The sequence below is a fragment of the Rattus rattus genome, chromosome 14 (genome assembly GCF_011064425.1).
Source record: "Rattus rattus isolate New Zealand chromosome 14, Rrattus_CSIRO_v1, whole genome shotgun sequence".
In the NCBI taxonomy this organism is placed as follows: Eukaryota; Metazoa; Chordata; class Mammalia; order Rodentia; family Muridae; genus Rattus; species Rattus rattus.
In genome coordinates, this window is record NC_046167.1 from 73,851,482 (window position 1) to 73,872,129 (window position 20,648).

Here is a 20,648-nt window from a genome sequence, read left to right on the forward strand (position 1 = left end):
CGCAGAAGATTCAAGTCCTGGTTTAAAGGAGGAATCTGTTGGAACACCCTCCGCCGCACCCCACCTCTCAGCAAGACGTTCTTCCCCGCACTTTCCGGGGAGCGCTGCGCCCTCTGGCGGCCAGGAGTCCCAGCCCTGCATGCGAGTTCCTCGTGGGCGGTGCTCGCAGAATGATTCCTCGTCTGCGTGAAGTAACACGACGGGACGGATGTAAAATAATGGCCAAGGTGTTTTTTAACCTTGTGTGTTATATGATAGTGTAAATGATATAAATCTCAGATTGACTGCCTGGGAAGCTAGAGATAGCACAGAGGAGACGTTGGATCTGGGTTTACCCAGAGAAGTCACCATCAGGAGAGCCCGAAAGGGGCTTAGGGTAGACAGCAAATACACAAATTCCTTAGGGCATAGAGATCTCAGGGGTTGGTGTGAGGTTGAGAGAAAAGGACACCGGGCCCAGGTTGTCCAACATTAAGGAGTAAAGACAGAGCTAGTGCTGGCTGCCTCTTCTCAAGCCTTTATCTGTAATAGGAGTGCGAGCTCGCTGCGGTAGTGCCAAAGAGAACTCACTTGTTTGGAGATTGGGAGAAATATAAGGATTCTTTTTTTTTTCCCTAAGAGAGGGTCTTGACATGCAGCCAAGCCTGGCTTCAAACTTGTGGCGATCCTCCTGCTTAAGCCTCATGAGTGCTGGGATTGTGTATACCATAATACCTAGCATGAAATCATCACAAAGGTGGTGCAAATCGATTTTCGTGATATTCATAGCAAGTGGCCTCTCTTGTAGGATGTGAAGAAGCAATAAATAAAAGAAAAAAAACTAACAAAAGCCAGGTGGTTGCATGAACCTTTAATCCCAGCAGGCAGATCTGAGTTTGAAGCCAGCCAGGGCTTCACCTTAAGGTAAACTCACCTTAAGGTAAACAAACAACCCCCTGGAACTCATAATGGCAGTTACTCTGTTGTGGGGCGGGGAATGTCAAGAGACATAGGGGCACCAGGTCTAGCTGGGTACTTGACCAGACTTTTACTTTTGCCACAACTGGAATTTTTTTTTTTTAAAGATTTATTCATTTATTATATCTAAGTACACTGTAGCTGTCGTCAGACACACCAGAAGAGGGCATCAGATCCCATTACAGATGGTTGTGAGCCACCATGTGGTTGCTGGGATTTGAACTCAGGACCTCTGGAAGAGCAGTCGTTGCTCTTAACTGCTGAGCCATCTCTCCAGCCCCACAACTGGAATTTTTAGATAGCTGCTTCAAGTGTGAAAAACAAAGCTATGCGATAGAGAAAAGGCTTCATCTACTTTCCTCTCCCTGAGGACTGAACAGGCTGAGAGACAGGAACTGTGAGCCTAAGATCGGGCTCCTGCTCCCTTTCTTTAGAAGGAAACTGTCACCCAGTCCTATGGGGGAGGGGGTTGGGGGGAGGAGAGGAAGGGGCAGGTTCTAGCCACTTGTGTAGGGAGGCCACTTTAACAAAAGGCAGAGCACACCTCTCTAGACACTTCATTGCCAGCAGAAACTTGGTTAAGAATGGCATTTAGCGGGGCTGGAGAGCCCACCTGGAAGACCCACATTGGATTCTCAGCACCCACGTGGTGAATCGTGAACATCTGTAATTCCAGTTCTGTAGAATCCAGTGCTCTCTTCCGACCTTGGACACCAGGCTTACGGTGTGAGCAAAAACACTCATGAATAAAATAGATCTTTAAAAAGAAAGAGACTTTTTGGACATAGCATATGTAAGAAATTTTTAGTAAATCTGCTACATTAAACAGGATTTGGGAAGAGGAAGTGGATTCCTTGGCTTTACAGATGTTGATTACGGGTTTTGTTTTCAGATCTACAAATGGGCACATATTCCTTCCCACTCGACAATCAGATTTAATTCATCAAAGGTGTTTGCTCTTAATTGCTCCAGGTATGTTGGTATGGTGTGGGTGGCTCTCAACTGGCTAGAGCTACAGGTGCATGGCTGTAAAGGCCTCAGGACCTTCCCTAGACCTGGTTTCATACATATGTAGAAGACTATATTCAACCTGATCCACACGGTCATCTTGCAAAGGGGAAAACTAAGTGTAGGGACTAATCTTGGTTGCCAACTTAATTAGACACACCGCTGGGTGAACCTGTAAGGTCATTTCCCGGAAGGACTAACTAAGGGGTGAAGACACTCCCCCAGAACAGGCCTGTCCTTTCCTCAGTGGTTGTTGTTTTTGCCTGCCTGTTTTCAGTCATACCTCGTGGTGGATGCATCTACTCTGCTGCTGCTACTGCTGCTGCCATCAGAGCTTAGCTTCTCCAGTCTTTCAATGTGGACTAAAGATTAGGGACTCTCGGGGGCTGGAGAGATGGCTCAGTGGTTAAGAGCACTGACTGCTCTTCCAGAGGTCCTGAGTTCAATTCCCAGCAACCACAGGGTGGCTCACAACCATCTGTAATGGGATCCAATGCCCTCTTCTGGTACGTCTGAAGACAGCTACAGTGTGCTCATATTCATTAAATAAATAAATATTTAAAAAAAATTAGGGACTCTCTTGAGAGCAGTTAAGAGCACTGTGCTCTTCCAGAGGACCCAGGTTCAATTCTCAGCAACCACATGGTGGCTCATAACCATCTGTAACTCCAGTCCGAGGGGATTCAACGTTCCTCTCTAGTCTCCACAGGCAGTGTACACATGTAGTGCATACATATAAACGCAGACAAAACACCCATTCACATACATAAAAATAAAAAAGTAAAAAAATGAAAGATAGATCAGTGGCTCTCCAGAAGTTGTCCAGCCCTTCAGCACTAGACTGAATCTAGCCCCATGGATCAGCCTCTCCAATGGTGAGCTACCCAGCCCACACAGTGTCGGAGGTTGATGTACCTTAGTCCTCTCAATAGTAGGCAGGGCCTAGACAGTGACCACAGCCACAGCCTTTGGGCCCAGCCAGACGGTTTAGCAGTCGCTCTGCTGTCACAGCCTTAGCCCCCAATCTCCTTTATGGTGGGCTGTCAGTTGCACTTGGGACTGCTTGGAGACTCTAAGGGTTAAGTGAGAATTACGACAGACTGCCTGTGCAGATACTGCTCCAGATGGTGACTGAGGCAGACCTCTGTTTCTGAGTACATATAGCCCTCCCGCTCCCCATTCAGACCAGCAAATCACAATCACACCAACTCTGTGTCCAAATGTTGCTTTATCTTTCTGCATGAAAGATATTCACAGTATCAAAAGTAAAGAATTAAAAAAACAAAACAAAACAGAAACCAAACACAAAGAGAGCAGTTTTGGGCCAGCAGTGCCACCAGCCCTTGGCTCCCAGGCCAGCCCATTCCCTGGGCTCTTGAGTGGAGGCTGCATAGCACCAGGAAGCGGCTCTGCTGAGATCCTCAAAGGCCCCAGCACAGCATGGCGTCCATTCAGCTTTTGGTTGGTCAGGGTGGTAGGAGCAGGGAGGTCGAGACAGGTGGCAGGGCACGTGAGAACTACATCTGCAGCCTGAGCTGAGGCTTGAGGTGACCGGCAGAAGTCAACCTGGGTAGGGCTGAGAGGACAAAGAGGGCAGGATCAGTGAGTACCAGGCCCCTCTCCCCACCCCTTGCTGGCCTTGCTGGCTCTGGGTCCCTGTGAATTACATCCCTAGCTTCTGCCCAGAACCCAGCTGCATCTGGGCCTGGGGAGGTGGGAATATGCAGTATTAGCTTTGTTTTTTGGACTAAAAACAAGCAACAGATTTCCTGGATGAAAAGAGGAAATTTTTCAGTAGAAAATAAAGTTTAAAACTGGTGAGGGACAGAGCCCCAGTCGTGAGGTCCTGTCAACATATGGGACAGGCCTGAGGGAACGAAGGCCCTCCCTTCCCGCAGCACAGCTGTGCGAGGCGGGGCTGAGAAGAGCTTGGTTGCTGGCAGCTGTTCTCCCACTTGCAGGTGCTAGTGGAGGCCAGCCCTGTATTCAGACTCCTGCTCTGCTTCAAGGAGACCTCTGGGCTGGGTCCGGAGGCTGTGTCAGTACTGAGCCTCCTGGGCCTTCCTGGAAGATGATGGAATGGCTCCAGGATGTACACTCAGGAAGGAGTGGCCTTGGGGTGCACTTATCCTGAAGTGGCAAAGGACCAGACCCCTCAAAACACAGGGAGCCTGAGGTGACTGAGGAAGCAACTTTAACTAGGAGGCGACATATGCGCAGCACAGGGAGTCTCAGCTCTGGACGCTGCCCTGGCTTCAGGCCTCGGTACTGCCCAGGGGGAGTTAGTCAGAGTCCAGGAAGCTTACCGCTTCAACTTGTTGAGGAATTTTTAAAGAACACGGGAGCATAGTGTCAGGTCAGGTAGGGACTCAGAGTATGTGTACAGAGGTCAGATCTCCCATTGTACTAAGGGCAGGCAGGGACTCAGAGTATGTGTACAGAGATCAGATCTCCCATTGTACTAAGGGCAGCTATGCAGTTGTCAGACAAAAAAAAAAAAAAAACCCTGATCCAGATACACAGCACAAAGTTAAGACATGGAACTGTGGGCTGGAGAGATGGCGCAGAGGTTCAGAGCACTGACTGCTCTTCCAGAGGAACTTGCTCAATTCCCAGCACCCACACAGTGGCTCACAACCATCTGTAATGAGATCCGATGCCCTCTTCTGGCCTGCAGATGTACATGCAAATAGAGCACTTATATACATAAACAAATCTTTTTTTTTTTTAAAAAAGGTCACAGAACTGAAGAGCCTTGGGCCCCAATATTGTATGTTAGCCGCCTATCTCTTCTGCACTAAAGCTCTCTCAGCCTGGAGGCTCTCTCCAGTTTTGGGCACCTAGCCCCAAAACATCGTCCAGTGGTCAGTGGTTCAGAGAACAGGGCTTGCTGAGTGGCTGGAGCGCAGGCCAGAGCTGCTGTGGGTCAGGCTCTTCCCAAAAGACAGCCTAGCTCCTAGTTCCTCAGGAACTTGTGCTACTGGGAAAGACTCCTCAACAACACCGCCATGATTTATCAATGGCCCGAAAGGTCATGCTATAGTTCACCTGTCTGTCACTGTTCCCTTAGGGCTGGTTTTTTATGCTGCCTAGAGGGAAGGCATATTCTGCACTGAGGAATCAAGTGGGACATAGGCTCAGTGCCCACTCATGGGTCAGCTCCATGACATCTACTGTTGCCAGGACACTTTGGGAGGTTGAGCCCCAGTAAAGACATCTCAAGAAGCTGACCTTCAAGAGAAGCAGCAGCAAGCAAGATTCAGGGAGGACCTAACCAGGGAGGACTGATGGACGAACAGAGGCCTTGGTGAGTCGCCACAGAGAGGACACAAGCAGAGCATCAGCAACTGAATGTGGAGATGTGGTGCTACAGGGGTGCAGAGAGCAGGGCGAGCAAGCCATAAGCCCCAAACCCCAGATCCACCATACAGAGTGGTTTAGAGGGTACACAGCATGGAAGAGGCGGGTGCAGGTGATAGCTGGGGTCTCTACCTCACTGAGCTGTGCTAGGAGCGGTTTTCTTGAGGCTGAAGTTGGTCCAGTTCACAGCAACTTTCTGACGAGTTTGCTTTGCAGAATCCAAACAGAACCTATTAGGTTTTGGAAATATGGGCAAAATATAGTAAGATGCTTTTTCCTGTCCTTCCTGGACCCCACCTCTGGACAAGCATGCTCCATTTACTCAGAAACCAGCTGGAAGCTATGATGTGACCCCAGCACTCAGGGCTGCCATAAGTCAGAGGCAGCCTGGGTGATAATGGCAAGATGCTAACAAAGAAACGAGTCAGCTCTCAACAGACACCGGCTTCCAGGGTCGGGGTTTGACAGGCTAGAGAACTGCTGTCCACAAGGCCAGGGGACAACACATGAAGACAACTGCTGTGAGATACAAACTGGCCACCTCTCTACCTTACCCTCGCTGTACTGAACTGGCTTCTTCTCCCTTCAAGCCTCTGTACATGGCGTCCCACTGTTACAGACAACTTTCACCGCCCCTGCTGAGCTCAGCTCAGTCTTACTCTTCAGATTTCCTGTTGGTCTCACCTCTACCCCAGGTTGGTTTACAAGCCTCCCACCCAGTGGCCTCGTCACACCCTTATGCCTCTAATGGCACCAGTCACTGGGCTGCATCTCTCTGGACTTTTCCTAGAGCTGGGCCCACTAGAACAGAAGTACCAGTAAAATGCCAGTTCCGGGGATCCCTGTGAGCCTGAGGCGGCCTAGTTTATGTACAGAGTTCCTGAGCACCAGGGCTACACTGAAACCCCGCTCCTGGATGCTGACCAAGCTCCTTTCTACACCTTGCACCTTTCCAGTGCTCGTCTTGCCAAGGGGCTCCCTGGGTTCAGGCTATGTGGAAGGACAGTGAGAAACCCCATGGAGCCATGTGTCTCCGACTCAAGACACAATGTGGGACTTGGGCATGGACATGACTCCCCTCAGCTGGGAAAAGCAGGCAGCCCACACCTACCTCTTGAAGTACTCCACCTCTCGGTCAGTCTCATCCATCTCCACCCCATCCAAGTCCTTGGGCAGGAACACATCGTCTAGGAAGACACAGCCAGGAGGGCTCAGTGCCTATGGCCAGGCCTCTGGGGTCATGCTGGGAGCGCTGCTGCCCATATACAGGGACTGCCCTCCACCCCATGGCTTGGTTGGAGTGGGGGTTCAGCCACTTGGTTCCTGATGCACTCACCCAAGGAGGAGGCTGATTTCTCCTGCTTGTTTCGGCTCCGGCGGCTGCGGCCCTTGCCCTGGGACAAGCTCTGTGGCTTTGCTGGGCTGGGGGTCTGCTCAGATTCCTGCTCCAGAGTCCGTGCCTTGGCCCCACCTGGCCAATTCTGCCAGGAACTACCCTTCTTGTCAGTTTTGGGACTGTCAGCCTGAATTGGTCCTGGCCGGCTCCCCCGGCTCCCCTCTCCAGGTTCTGCACCACTGCCTGCCTTGGCAGGCTCTGGGCCCTTGCCTGGCTGCTTGGGGCTAGACATCTGGCTCTTGGCACTGGGGGCCTCTTGGGTGGCTGGAGGCCAGGGGGCTGGACTTGCCTCAGTCTTCTTCGCTTGACTTCCCTGTCTCTTGCTCTTCCTTGGCTTCCCACCTGTGGCCACAGACTCAGACCGTTCCTGTTTGCAAATGGGAACTTCCTTTGGACTTTCCTCAGAGCTTGAGTTGCCTGGCTTGGGTGTCTTGACCCAGATCACCCTGGATAGGTTGGGCACAGTGTTGAGTCTTCTTACAAGCCCATTCTCAGGGATAGCAGGAGGGGGGCCCCTCACCTCTGTCCACGGTGGGTGAGGGTCTCTCCTTTCTGCCCATGGTGGGACCGGCTCACTTGGAGCTTGTAATGTGTGGCTTTGAGGAGAACCCAAGGTCAAAGGGGACAGGTCAAGGTTGATGTCAGGCTGTTTCTGAGAGGAGCCACTGAGGTCTGAAGGGGTTAGGGTCTGAGCTTCCATTGTCCCCTCCTTAAAGCCACTGCTGTCCATGCCGAGCTCACACATGTTCAAGCTAGCACAGAGGGAGTCTTTGACGGTGCTCTTGATCTCCTGCAAGCGGCTGCTCAAGAAGCTACTGACTCGGTCCAGCTCCTGGTCAGGCCACTCTAGGAGCCTCTCCCTGGCAGGCCTTGGCTCCTGGCTTCCAGAAACACGATTCACCTGCTTCAGAGCTTCTGTTGCCAACCGGGCCTTCTCTTTTTCCTGCCAACAGAAGACACAGTTTCAGCAGAGGGCTGCTACCCATCAAATACAGCGTGATACCTGACATGTCAGCCTGGGACCTGTTTGCCATTTGCTGAAGACAGAAGCCCATGATCTTCACAACCCTACAGGGATGAGGGAGTGATGAAAGCAGACAGATATCAAGTCTCGGGGTAGAAGAACAAATAAGCTCCTGAGGGTAGCTTTGGACAGTGTATTTATTACGAGCCTGTGTCAGCTCTAGGGTCTAAGAGGCTAGGATCTACTTCCTGAGCATGGGTTACTATGAGCCTGAGGAATTTGTCTACTCCCCAGTTAGACCCCAGTGGACTCATGTGCAAAGCAGAGACAGTAACAGTTGACTAAAGAACAAATGGGGTGCATGGCGTGGAGAGGCTGTGGAGAGGCCGCCGTCTCCTCAACCCTGTAGGCGGCAGGGAGATGTGCTCTTATACAGTCTTGAAGGAAGGGAGATGTAGGAGCTGAGATGCTCCAAGCGAGTGGCTGACTGTAATGTCCTCCTGAAGAGGGCACCTCTTAGAAAGGTCTCTCACTGCTAGGCCAGCCCCACATATAGAAGCCCACATCTAAAGTGTGTCCTATAGCCATGATTAGTGACAGACAGGGCCCTCACCACATGGTATAAAAGCAGCTCCTGAGCCCAAGAGACTGGCTGGTCCCAAGAGGTTGGTTCCTGTAAACCTTCTTCAACTGACTTAAATCAGGAGAATGGAAATTCATCTGTGGGCTGTTACCCGAATTTCTCTACCTAACCCCAAGGTACCAAGAGGCTAACAGAGCCTAGGGGTTACATGGGAAGGCTGTGGTGGAGTACCACCTCACCTATTTCCAGGTGACTTGCAGACTGAGGGAAAGACAAAGGAAAATGAATTTAGGGAGAGAGAAGACTTGCTTCTACCTCTGAATCACCTTAGAGAGAATGCTCTTCTGCCCCACTGGGCAGCCATATAATCTCTGTCTCACTGAACACTGACTACACACCGAAGCTCAGGTCTTTGGAGCCCCCTGGACTAATCATTGACTCTCTTTGAACCTTAATGTCCAAGTCTGTAATTTACAAGAAAAGGTTGCTCTGAGGACAGCTGTGAGTCCAAGTATCCTTCCCCATGTGCCAGCACTCGGCCTCCTCAGGAAGGCAGCAAGCAGAGTGGCCTGGGGCAGCATCTGCACAGATAATATGGCACCTGCAGACCGCAGGATGCTCTTTCCCTCACCTTCTGGTTGTTATAGTAAGGACGTTTTTACTCAGGAATGTTTGCTTCGTGCCCTGCAGGTGTCAGAAGCCCTGGTGTGGAGGGCACCTCCTCATTACAAACACTGCCACTGAAAGAAAGCGGCTACATGCACAGACCTGGCTCCTGCAACAAGTTGTCCTTCAACCCTCACCACTGCCCTTGCTGCACCACAATGCAGTGTACACAGATGAGGAACTTCAGCTCTGGCAAGAATACAAAGCTGGTTCAAGGCTAACTAGGTGGCTGGTGAATCAGCCGGGCAGGGTCCCAAGCTCCTGACCCGTTAGTTCCTTTTGCTCACTGAGAGAGACAGTGGGCTAGGCTTTGGGAGGCCGGCTGGGCACAAGGCCTGCCTGATTCCCAGCTTCACTCTGCCAGGGGAGAGCCATCCAAATGGACTCTTAATTCGAGTGAGTGTCAAGTGCTGCCGGGCAGAAAGTACAGGCACTTTAACCTGGACCGTCTGAGAGCTCCCGGCAGGGCATTGCCTGGGAAAAGGTAAGCACCCTATGCAGTACAGTGGAGCCTAGAGTTTTGTCTGCTTGTTTTGTCAGGGGAGGTGTGGTGTGCAGGGACCTTGGGAGACAGGAAGGTGGGTTAGAAAGTAAGGCTGGAGGCTAAGCAGCAGCTGGACCCTAAGATCTGTAGGCTGTGCAGAAGCCTGGGTTTGAGCCTGAAGCACCCAGTGTTCACCACTGAAGGCGTTAACATAGGTGCCGTGGGTGGGCATCCTGGGTAGGGATCTTTGGTGTTGAGAGGAAAGTAAAATGACACATAGCCAGCAAACATCCCCAACGACCACAGCTGCTCCTGGGACCTCGTGGGCTGACATCACCTGTGCAGCAGTCTACCCAGGTTCCCATGCATCACTCGCACCATCCTCCTAATAAGCTACGATGTCAGTTCCTGTTATCCTCACTTTACAGCTGGAAAACCGAGGCTCAGAGATTAACTGATTTGCCCAAGGTCATACAGCAAGTGTGATCAAGCTGAGCCTCGAACTGAAGGCCAATCCCCAGGCTCATGCCTCAGTCACAGCGCGCTTCCCTATGGCCATGCCCAGAGCGCAGCGGTCACCTTTACTGAGCAGACAGTGGAGAAGCAAAGGCAGCTTCTTGTTCAGTGCAGAGCGTGAGGTGCCTGCAGGAGGCCAAGGAGGCCCAAGAGTTTTCAGAGATGCCAATGTCAAGTACAGCCAGAGGGTTTCTCTTCCCCAGAGATATGATCTACAAAGTCCAGATGAGGGACAGGGACGCACAAGGGAGATGGAGAGGTCAGAGAGGCTGGTGAGAAATATGAAGACAGTGACCCTATTGTCCCTGCTTGCCTGAAAGTCAAGGAGCCAAAGGATTAAAGGGGAGCATGTGTCAAAGGTCGACAGCAGACATCTAAGATGGCATATATCCAAGACCTAGCTTGGATTTTTTATTTTTTCTTTTCTTTTTTTTTCAGAGCTGGGGACTGAACCCAGGGCCTTGCGCTTGCTGGGCAAGTGCTCTACCACTGAGCTAAATCCCCAACCCCCTAGCTTGGATTTAGTGATGAAGCGGAGACTGAGGAGTGCTAGGTGACAATGGAAACAATGAACTCAAACAGGAAGAAGAAACAAACTGAGAAAAGCAGGAACCAACCGCATGCCTTCGAAACTCAGTGGGCTCAGCGACAGACAATGGGGCAGATCCCTGGGTTTGAACCTGAGGAAGCAGTTTACCAGCTGAAGGCATTGGAATAAGAGCAGGCAACCTGGGCTGAGCAAGCAAGAAAGGACTCCCTGGGCTGGGCAGGAGGACAACCTTTCCTTCAGAGGAGGAGGTAGTCCAGTGACTTTTTCCTGCTAGAAACAGAAGTGAATGTGGGAGGGCAGCTGAGAGCCTCAAAGCTGGAGAATCAGAGGTCTGGAAAAAGGGCTGTGTGACGGGCAAGGCATAAAGGGACAGGGGTCTGTAGGCCAGCCAGGCTACATGGGAGTTCAACAAAGTGGGGGACCCACCCCCACCCAGCTGATGTGTGAGAAAAGCAACAGGCAAGGAACTAGAAAGTCCCGTGTGAGCGAGTGACTTTAGTAAGCTTATTCAAGTGAGCACCAGCCTAGCCTGGGAAGAGGGAAAGGGTCAGAAGACAATACTTGGTGGACAAGGAAGGACGGCTCTTAGGCTGCAGATGACACAGGCATGAGTATAACCAGAGCATCAGGGATTAGTGCCTAAAGGCGAGAAAGGACGTAATGGTCTGAAAGTAGGATGAAGGACCAGGAAGACCCTTGCCTTTACTCCCAAGGTGCTAGAAAACAAGCAGTCACCGCTACATGCCTACCGGGAAAATGAACTCCTGATGGCAGCCACACTAGTAAGAAGGACCTCAGAGTGCGGCTGACAGCCAAATGCAAAAGGACAATAGTCTCTGATCAACACCGAGACCACCTCTGTATGTTTGTTCCTGTCTACAAGACTCAGGTCTAGTGGACAGCGACTCCGGGGAGCTCTGGGATCAGAAGTTACGGCAAATGGGAGGCTAGAGCGAGGGGCAAGGTGCAGCACAAGCGTAGACGACTTCCCTGAGGAACCTGCCCTGGAGTGACAGTGTTTCAGGAAGAGGCACAGGTGAGAAGTGCACACCAGGCTGGGAGCTGTGGAACATGCCTTCTGGAGGGCAACCTGGGGTGGGAGCAAAGGAAGCGGGACCACTCTGAAGGTAGCAGCAGGGCCTTTTGCTTAACTACTTGAGGCTGCAGAAGGATCTTGGTTTGTCCTCGGGCTGGAAAGATGGAGAAGTACTTCTGCCTTTAGGAGCTCTAGGGTTGCTTGACCACCCAAGAACTGAAACTAGCTGGCTGAGAGACCAAACCTCTTGAGATGGTGGTTCCTGCATGTGGCTCTGAGCAGACGCAGCTGGGGTTCGGCAGGTGAAGTAATGAAGCCGCAGGCACCAAGGCTGGGCTTGTCTGGCAGCAGGGCTGTCCAGGAATAGCTGCTCACTGCATTTATCCTCCGTGCTGAGTGAGCACTGGTTCATTCCCATGACTTCAGTTACATCTCTGTGCTGGCAACTGCTCGACTCACACCTCCACTTGCACTAGAATGTCTCACAGGAACCTGAGTCAATTCACCCCAACCACACCCAGTCTCCTGCAACTGCCTGCTGGCTCAGTCACAAGAACTGTCAGGGTACTGGCTCCCACCCGGGACACACTGGAGTCACTTCTCTCACTCAAGCCTCTCAGTTCCAGTCTCAGACCCTACCCCCTTGGTCTTGTCTTTTCCTACCTGGAGCATCAAACTCAAGTTTTCTGCCCGCTGAATCACACTACAGTCAAAACACAGATCCGAGCGAGTCAACCCTCTGGGACACCTCGTATTTGGAGGCTGCCATGCTCCCTCAGCAGGGCCTCTGAGGCTCTCTCTCTCCTGTTCCCACTCCATGCCCTACTTCTCTGCTGCCTTCGGCTCTGGCCCCACCACACTGTGGTGGGATGTGCTGTACCTGCTGCCCGTCCTTATTCCCCGGGACCCAGCTGATGAGTCACCCTCCGGTAAAGCCACTCCTGGGCACCTCCCTCGGCCTGGTACTTGTCACACCCTAATGTGTTTGTCTATTTCTGTGTCAGTCTCCTCGCTCGCTGGACTGAGTTTCTCCCGGGGTGAGAACTTAACTGTTACTTTTTGGCTCCCAGTATTTGTGGCCGTACTTGCTGACTGAATAACTGACCAGCGACGGAAGCAGCAAATCCTCAGCTTGGAGGACACCAGCAAGCAGCCTGCAGCGGAGACACATTTCCTGCTCCAATTACTTGCCCCTGGGGTTTCCCTGACCCTGATGCCTCCCAGATTCATTCAGACCTTCCCATAGTAGAGCGATACCCAGGTTTTTGGCAGCCAGCACTATTCCTACCCCAGAGGTCTTAGGGCTCAGTGAGGGAGTCCTCAGGGAGGAGAGGCAGTAGAGCTGAGCTTCCCCCCACACCCACCTTCTTTTTCAGCTTGTGCCGGGCCCGCTTGGCAGCCCTGGCGCTGTTGGGGACTTTGGGCTCCGTGCTGTTGATGAATTCCAGCAGCTCATCCACATCTCGGTGATCCACCGCAGGCTCCCCAGGGATCCCGCCCAGGGTGCCCCCCTTCACGGGCAGCTCCTCTTTCCGCCTGGTCAGCCTGGAGCGGAGCTTCTCCCGGATCTCAGTATAATTCCGGCTCGTCGGGGCAGCGAGTGGCTGGGGGAGGGGGAGGTGCTGACATTACACCCTGGGCCGGGGAGGCCCATGGCATTCCCACCCACTGGCACCATGTATGTGGCGAGAAGCCAGATAATTATTCTCTCTAGCATCAGCCACCAAGGCCGAATGGCTTCATCCTCAGTAGACTCTGAGCCGAAGCAGTGGTAGGTATGAAGATGAGGGCAGAGCTTGGTGACCAAGGACTGGGGAGCCAGGGAAGCAGGTTTGAGCCCGGGCTTCATCACTTGGAAGCTGTATGACCTTGGGTAAGTCACTCAGTCTTTGTGAACATCAATTCTGTCACCTCTAAAATGAAGATGACAATGCTCACTCAAAGGTGACTAGTAATTCTGAATTACTTCGACATTTCCTATCCTAAACTGCCCTGCCCTAGCCAGCCTTCTCCTCTTCTCCTCATGAGACTTCTGAACTGCTCCCCTGTCTAGACACAGCATGATCTGAGCCTCCTTGGTGCCATCTGTGCTCATGGCCTGTACCTCGGCTGGCTGTCACACTTGGGGAACCTTTTGCTTCCACTCTGCTTTCATCATGCACAAGCGTTCACTTCTCTGGGATTACACACGTATACATACTCATCAGAATCATAGCTTTTTCTCTGCCACTTCCTCTCCTTTTGCCTAAAGAAAAAAAGTCAATCTTAAGAGAAACCACGAGAAGAACACAGCCAATAACACGTTAAGATATCCCGACCTCACAAATGTGCCTCCAGGCTGAAGCAAGCAGATGTAGGTGTAAGGACTCTGAATCCCAGCATGGCGATCCCTGCCATGATCAGGGGTCTCTCCTCTGCCCCTGCCTGCCCAGCCCTCTCTGCCCAGGCAGGCTCACTCACCGCATTGTGGCCGAAGAACTCACAGTAGCAGCAGTCACAGAACTTCCCATCGCGGGGGTGGGTGGAGGACGAGGTGCAGGAGCTGCGCTCAGAGCTGCTATCCTCTTCCTCGCCCAGACCCTCATCGGCCTCACAGGCCAGGCCACTGTGTGCAAATTTGTGCCCCTTGCACCCAGGGTCCCTGCTGCAAGGGAGAAGGGCCCAGAGGTAAGCGTGGGTGGTGTAGGCACAGAATATAGCAGGAGCCCAATTCCCAGCCTCCATTCCAGCTGCCCTCCGCTGTCACATTAACGCCTCTTGTAAAGATCGGAGCCTGGTAAGAGTCTCGGGCACCACAAAGGTAAAGACTGGCCCTGGACGTTTCCCACATACGCCTATTTGGCGGTGCCATGTGGACACCTCTCTAGCTCACTGTATCAAGCCTTGTGATAGCCGGCTGTTCATCATTTGTCTTCTAATCTAGTGAGCCTGCCCCCTTGTATTCTGGAGTCTGATTACACAGCACAACCCCCTTGCAGAGCAAGTGCTCAGTGACCAGGAATATGAACTGACTCATAGGCTGGTGGCTCTTCTGGTATAGTTCAAATGATCAAAGAGAACAGTTTTTCTTCTCCTTGTCCAGGGTCCTTACTGCACACTTGAGTCTTGTGTCTGTGTAGGTAGGCAGAGCCTCCTTATTCCAGAGCTCAGTGATGAGAAAAAGTGGATGTGTCTTCTGGGGGCCACACACTAAAAGAACCACTAATGCTCAACCCAAAAGCACACTGAACGTGAAGCCTGGCCATCCTTGGAGTACTGTTGAGAGCCAGCACCGATCTCTCCACTTAGCAATTGTGGAGACCGCAGCAAACGACAAACTCCTTTGCCCTGTGCACAAAGTTCATGCTTTCTCCACTTACATTCTGCCTCTGCACCCTGGCAATGAGTTGGGGCAACTTATATTATAAAGAGTATTTTCCCGGGGCGAGGATGAGACAGGCTGAGAGGCCTCTGAATCAAAGCTGGGAAGAAGCAGAGCCCTGTGATGCAGCGGCAGCAGCTTAAGCACTGCAGAAGCTGGTCCATATTTGAGGGGAAATAGGAGTAAGGTGACAGTCTAGGACAGGCCAGTGTAGCCCATGTCTGCTTCTGCAAAGGTTAGTAAACACGTGGTAGGGTTTAGATAGAAAAGCAGTTGCTACCAATGGTACCTACAGAAGTTTATCTCAAGTTCACCAGTGTTCCTGAAGATACAGACTGCTCCTCTTTACCAGTAAGAATTCTCCCACCTACTCTCTTTCCTGCTAGGAATCCCCAGCGCACGCATGTGCTCTCCCTCCCTCCTTCCCCTTCACTATTTCATATAAAATTGGTCTTTCTAAACAGTTGAGGCTGGCCTTGAACTCTAGATCCTCTGGCCTCCGCTTCCCAACTGCTGGGCTCATAGGTGTGTGTGTATAGCACTCTGTGTGGGAGGAAGCAGCTTGCCAACGTGTGTTAAGAATCCTCCCAAGAAGCAGTGATGAGAAAGTGTAAGGGGGAAACTCAGGCAGGACAGCTTGAGATGCTGCCTATGCTAACCTAATGGAATGACAGATGTCCTGCAGCTGGAGAGTAGCAAAGTGGACTACAATTAACATTCTCCAGCCCCAAACACCAAGGATTAAGAACAAAACACAGGAATACCGCAGTACTTAATGAAAACAGCAAGGTCCAAGTCTGTACTGACCACAGACAGCATGTGAAAGACATGTGAGAGCACAGGTTGAGCGAGTGGTGGCAGCAGGCGGTGAGATCTCAGATTGGGAAATGCAGATCCATATGGTGTCAACTATTACCACAGCTGCCGTCATACACTCACTTTCAAATAAAGCTAACAGAACCACAGAGGAGCTTCTAGGGCTCCAAAGGGCCCAGATCTATTTAGACCCAGGCTTATCACACAAGGATTTCTCTTGGATAGGAATTTGGAAATGAACCAGATTTGTTGGTGCACACCTTTGATCCTAGTGCTCAGGGGGCAGAGACAGGTGGATCTCTGAGTTTGAGGCCAGTGTGGTCTATAGTGAGAGTCCCAGGACAGCCAGGGCTACACAGACAAACCCTGCCTTCAAAAACAAAAACAAATTGAAAATGCTTCAAAGTGAAGGGATGGGAGAACATAGAATTAAGCTATAACTGTAGAGGAAGATATTACATGGATACTTAATTTTGAAACCACGTTTTAAGTAGGGAAATGGTCATGATATTTAAGAAGTGTTGCTACACAGGTCAGAGATGGTAAGAAACACCTGTAATCCCAGTAGTAAGAGGCTAAGGCAGGAGGATCACAAGTTAGAAGGCTAGCTTGGGCTACATGGCAAGAGCCTGTCTCAATATAAAAATAAAAAAACTGGGGTTGGGGATTTAGCTCAGCGGTAGAGCGCTTGCCTAGCATGCACAAGGCCCTGGGTTCGGTCCCCAGCTCCGAAAAAAAGAAAAAAAAAATAATAAAAAAACTGCTATATAAAATATTTATCAAATGTAGACCAAATGATATACAGAAGTATCTTCAAGAAAACAGGCCACAGTGCTGGGAGTTTCTCTTCAGGTTGTGAAAACCCTTCCCCTTTTTACATCTAAATTGTTCTAAGCTTTAAAAAGTTGTAACTGAAAAAAAAAAAAATGAAAAAAAAAAAACAAAAAAAAAACAAACCCAACTTAAATTAGAGCTTATTTACGCTAAGGAATCTGACACAGGACCTGTTCTAGCCATTTCTTCCAGCCCAATCTATGCTTTGTTCTCGCCAAGTTTTCCAAACCCTTAGGCTCCAGTGAGAAGGGAGTGGCGCCTTTCACGGCACTCGCTTACCTGTGAGTGCTAGGGAGTGGCTGAGAGCTCGGTGGTGGGAGGAGAGGCCCACCACAGTGCCCGCTGCAGTGCCCGCTGCAGGGGTGGCTGCACCCCGAGAGTGGTGGAGGCATCTTCAGAAGTGGCATGCTGGTGGAGGGCAGATGAGGGCTCTGACATGGCCCTGGGGAGTGGGTGGCAGTGGCAGCAGCCATAGGGCACTCTGAAGCCTGGGCAGGGAAGGGTGCTGCTGGGGTGGTGGGCAGCAGGTGTGGGTGGGATGCCGAGCTGAAGGAGCCAGGGTGAGAAGGGATCAGAGATGCTGGATGGGGGGCAGGGCCAGTAGGACTGTTAGGGGGAGCAGTGAGGTCTGAGTGCTGGTGGCGCTCCGAGACAGGGAAAGCCTCACCTGTAGGTGGAGGGGAGAAAGAGGGGTCAGACCTGGAAGGAAAGCCCACAGGTTCATCGCCACATCATCCTGCTTCCTGTGACCAAAGGGCACAGCTTATAGCACAAAGCACCCTAAAATGTGTGGGTAAGCGCTCTGTTGGAATGGCTTGGGCATCCCAAGCCTAAGAGGATATGGCTCAGTTGTGGTATGAACAGAGAGTGTCTACTATTTCTCTGAGTCCCTTAGTCTCAGGCATTCCTTGGGCCTAAGAAAGGAAGCTATATCAACCTTGGGATCTACCTCTGGGCCATGTGGACCAGAGCAGCCAAGGTATGCTTGACTCCTAGAAGGCTACAGATTTCTGACTGAAGTAGGAAAAGGCTTTGATGACTCTTCAGCTCATGAACTAAGATAACTGGAATGATGTACTCTATTCACATGATTTGAAGACAGTAGCATTTTGAGCAACTTTCCCGTCCATTTAGACGTATGGCGGTAATAATCCAAATGCTTTCTCCTCTGGGTCTTAAGTACTGGTACTGAGTTTAAGGAGACTCCCGTGGCCTGCCAGCCTTCATTCCTTTGGGGTAAACAGTGCTGTCTACCTATCCCTAACGTAGAAGCACAAGTCCAAGGAGGCTGAGAAGCAGAGGCAGCCGAGGCTGTCACAGCATAAAGGGCAAGTGTACATGACCTAAGTCTCATTTCCTGAGGCTTTCCCAGGCTACTGGTTCCCCACATTACCAGGACCTGTCCTGGACCCAACATGAGTAACAACAGTGAGGGCAAACTTGTCTGTCGGCAGTATTTTGTAACGTCAGAGTCTTGCAGGAGGTCTTCATATTGAAGATCTAGGTTGGCCTGCTGCCATCAGAACAGGTCCATGTTTACTTATTCTATTAACCAAATTTCTCACTGACTGGGCCAAAGTAGAGGCAAACAGCTACCTACATTGAAAGGGGCCCAGAACTTTCCAAAGCTTAGACTCACCAGGGATGACAGGAGGACTCCCAAGTGAGCTGCCTGGCACAGCCCCGCTGGAGTGTGGGGAATTCCAGAGGCCTGAGAGCTTATGTGCTGACAGGAACGAGCTGGGATCCCAGTCCCCTGAGTTCCCATGGCAGGAAGAGGAGGAGGAAGATGAGGATGATGAAGAGGACGAGGATGAATGAGAGTCACCCCCACAAGACTGTGATTTGCAGGATGTATGTGACAAGGAAATCTGGAAAGGAGAAAGAAAAGGCTCATGGTCAAACAGTGGGGCTGACCCTCTGCTCCATCTGGCCTTAGGGTACGGCTGAAGCACACTCAGCACAGGCCAAGCTGAACCTAAACGAGAGCCAGCACTGCTAAAAGCTATGGCGTTCCCAGTCGTGTAACTGTGTGGACAGTGGGCAGAGCTTCCAGCACAGGCAGAGCCTAGCTCTGAACACGGGCCATTTGCTGGTGAAGAGCTGCCAACAAGACGAAAGGCTTTAAATCACGAGTGTGGCTTAGCGCTTAGGCTCCCCTTGACCCCTTCTTTCTCCTTCCTTCCATTTATTTTAAAATTTTTTTGAATCTTTATTTTTACTTTATGTGTATGAGTGTTTGTCTGTGTACCGTATGCATACAGTACACACAGAGGCCAGAAGAGGACACCAAATCCCGTAGGACTGGAATTACATAGGTTCTAAGCCACCATGCGGGCTCTGAAAACCAAACTCCAGTGCTCTGGAAAGGGTAGCCAGTGCTCTTAACCACTGAGCCATCTCTCTAGCTCCAGACTTCCAATTATTTTTTATTTCTTTGGGTATTTTTGAGACAACATCTCTCTATGGAGCCCTGAGTGTCCTGGAACTCACTAGGTAGAGAAGGATGGCTTCAAACTCACAGAGATCTGCCTGCCTCTGCCTCCCAAGCACTGGGACTAAAGGGAGTGCCACCATACTCAGCCCTTCCTTCCGGTTAGGATGCACATCCATGTATGATGTGTGACTGTGTGTCTGCAGGCACAGATGCTGATGAATCACAGTGTACACAGAGGTCAGAGGGCAACCTTGGAGGCAGGTCCTCCCCTTCCACCTTGTTTCAAACAGGGTCTCTTTGTTGGTTTGCCATTGGGTAAGCAAGGCCGCTGGCCCACCAGCTTCCAGGCCCATTTTACTGCAGGAGCATGGGGATCACAGACATGCTCTGCCCCAGCTGGCTTCACATAGATCTGAGGACTCAGACTTGGGTCCTCAAGCTTGTGTGGCAGGTGCTTTTTCCCACTGAGTCACCTCCCTGGACCAACTGACTTCTTTCCTTCTTCTCCAGCACTAAGGAATGAATCCAGAGCTTTGTACACACAAGAGAAACACTCTACTACTGAGTTACATTTCCAGCCCCAAAGCAAGAAGTCTTGAAAACTGAAGTGATTCTGGGTAAATGAGAAATCTGGCTAATATGACGCAGACGGCAGTCTTTCACAGCTCCTAGCCATTACTGATGCCTTCTGACTGAGGCACACCTCAGATCTCCACTGATCCGTTTCATACTGCTGGCCTTTCTAGTGGCCACAGGGCTGAAGGCATCAGGGTCAGGTGACGGACAGGATCAAAATTACCTACATCCACTAGCAGGCCTGCCTCTTCTTCCCTTCTGAACCCAGCTCACAAACAGATACTAAGTGCAGCCTGGTGGTTTCTCTGAGCAGCCTGGGCAGAGCCTCCTGTGGCTTCCTGAGGGAGGAAGCACTCTGCATCCAGGGTCACCTGTCAGCTGTTACCTACCGCCACTGCATGGTCTCCACCTGTCTGCCTCTCATCCTCCTCCATGCTCTTTCGGCAGCTCTGGCAGACCCACAGAGGCATCTCGCCTAGGAGATTCTTGACGAGCTTTGGCATGAAGTCAGGGGGCAGCTTCTCACCCTGCAACACCAGTCCATTCTGTGAAGGGCCTTCTTCCCAGCCTTCGCGCTCGCGGTGACACAGCAGGCAACAAGTCTGCACAGACTGGCTGGAGGCAGGGGGAACCTGTCCAACACAGACACAGGGTTCCCAGGAGGGGAAAGGCTGCCTTAGAAACGATGGTCTTATTAATAACACGTTATCACGTGCCAGGCACTGGGACAGGCACTTTAGAAGCATAATTTAGTTTTAGTCCTTGTAACAGCTCTGCAAAACAGGTGTTCTTATTCCCATTTTTTTTTAAAGATGAAGAAACAGATTTCAAGAAGTTAAATGAGCTGCCCAAGGTTACAGAGCTCGTGAGTGGTTGAATCCCAGTGAGTATGACTCCAAAACTCATGCTCAGATGTCCTCAAAATAACAAAACTACAGACATGCTTCTCCCTCTCTGATGAGCCTAGGAAGGGCCACAGATCGCTGCAGGCTACAGAGCAGTCCTCACCTGGAAGGAAAGTGAATTTCCATCCTCGGAGAGTCAGGAAGAACATGTAGGTTCTCCAGAGAGATGAACAATCCCTTCCTTTAGCACTGCAGTGGA

At 51.2% G+C, this 20,648-nt stretch overlaps 1 protein-coding gene across 8 annotated transcripts in view; it reads right to left on the bottom strand.

Moving 5' to 3' along the window:
• Nucleotides 1-3,174: 3,174 nt before the first annotated feature.
• The window catches only part of Fam193b (family with sequence similarity 193 member B), a 32,018-nt gene continuing 14,544 nt past the window's right edge, over nucleotides 3,175-20,648 (bottom strand). For 4 of the 8 annotated variants that reach the window (XM_032919605.1, XM_032919606.1, XM_032919600.1 and 1 more), the window contains 9 exons: nucleotides 20,071-20,176; nucleotides 18,171-18,402; nucleotides 16,811-17,198; nucleotides 13,981-14,164; nucleotides 12,885-13,124; nucleotides 6,662-7,664; nucleotides 6,437-6,512; nucleotides 5,458-5,555; nucleotides 3,175-3,541 (listed from right to left, as the gene is read on the bottom strand). In XM_032919605.1, the coding sequence (XP_032775496.1) occupies nucleotides 5,459-5,555; nucleotides 6,437-6,512; nucleotides 6,662-7,664; nucleotides 12,885-13,124; nucleotides 13,981-14,164; nucleotides 16,811-17,198; nucleotides 18,171-18,402; nucleotides 20,071-20,088 (2,238 nt within the window). In that variant the 5' untranslated portion in view covers nucleotides 20,089-20,176 and the 3' untranslated portion in view covers nucleotides 3,175-3,541; nucleotide 5,458. Of the gene's footprint in view, nucleotides 3,542-5,457; nucleotides 5,556-6,436; nucleotides 6,513-6,661; nucleotides 7,665-12,884; nucleotides 13,125-13,980; nucleotides 14,165-16,810; nucleotides 17,199-18,170; nucleotides 18,403-19,933; nucleotides 20,177-20,648 lie in introns of all 8 variants that reach the window. The other 4 variants (XM_032919599.1, XM_032919603.1, XM_032919602.1 and 1 more) reach the window with 2 other exon arrangements.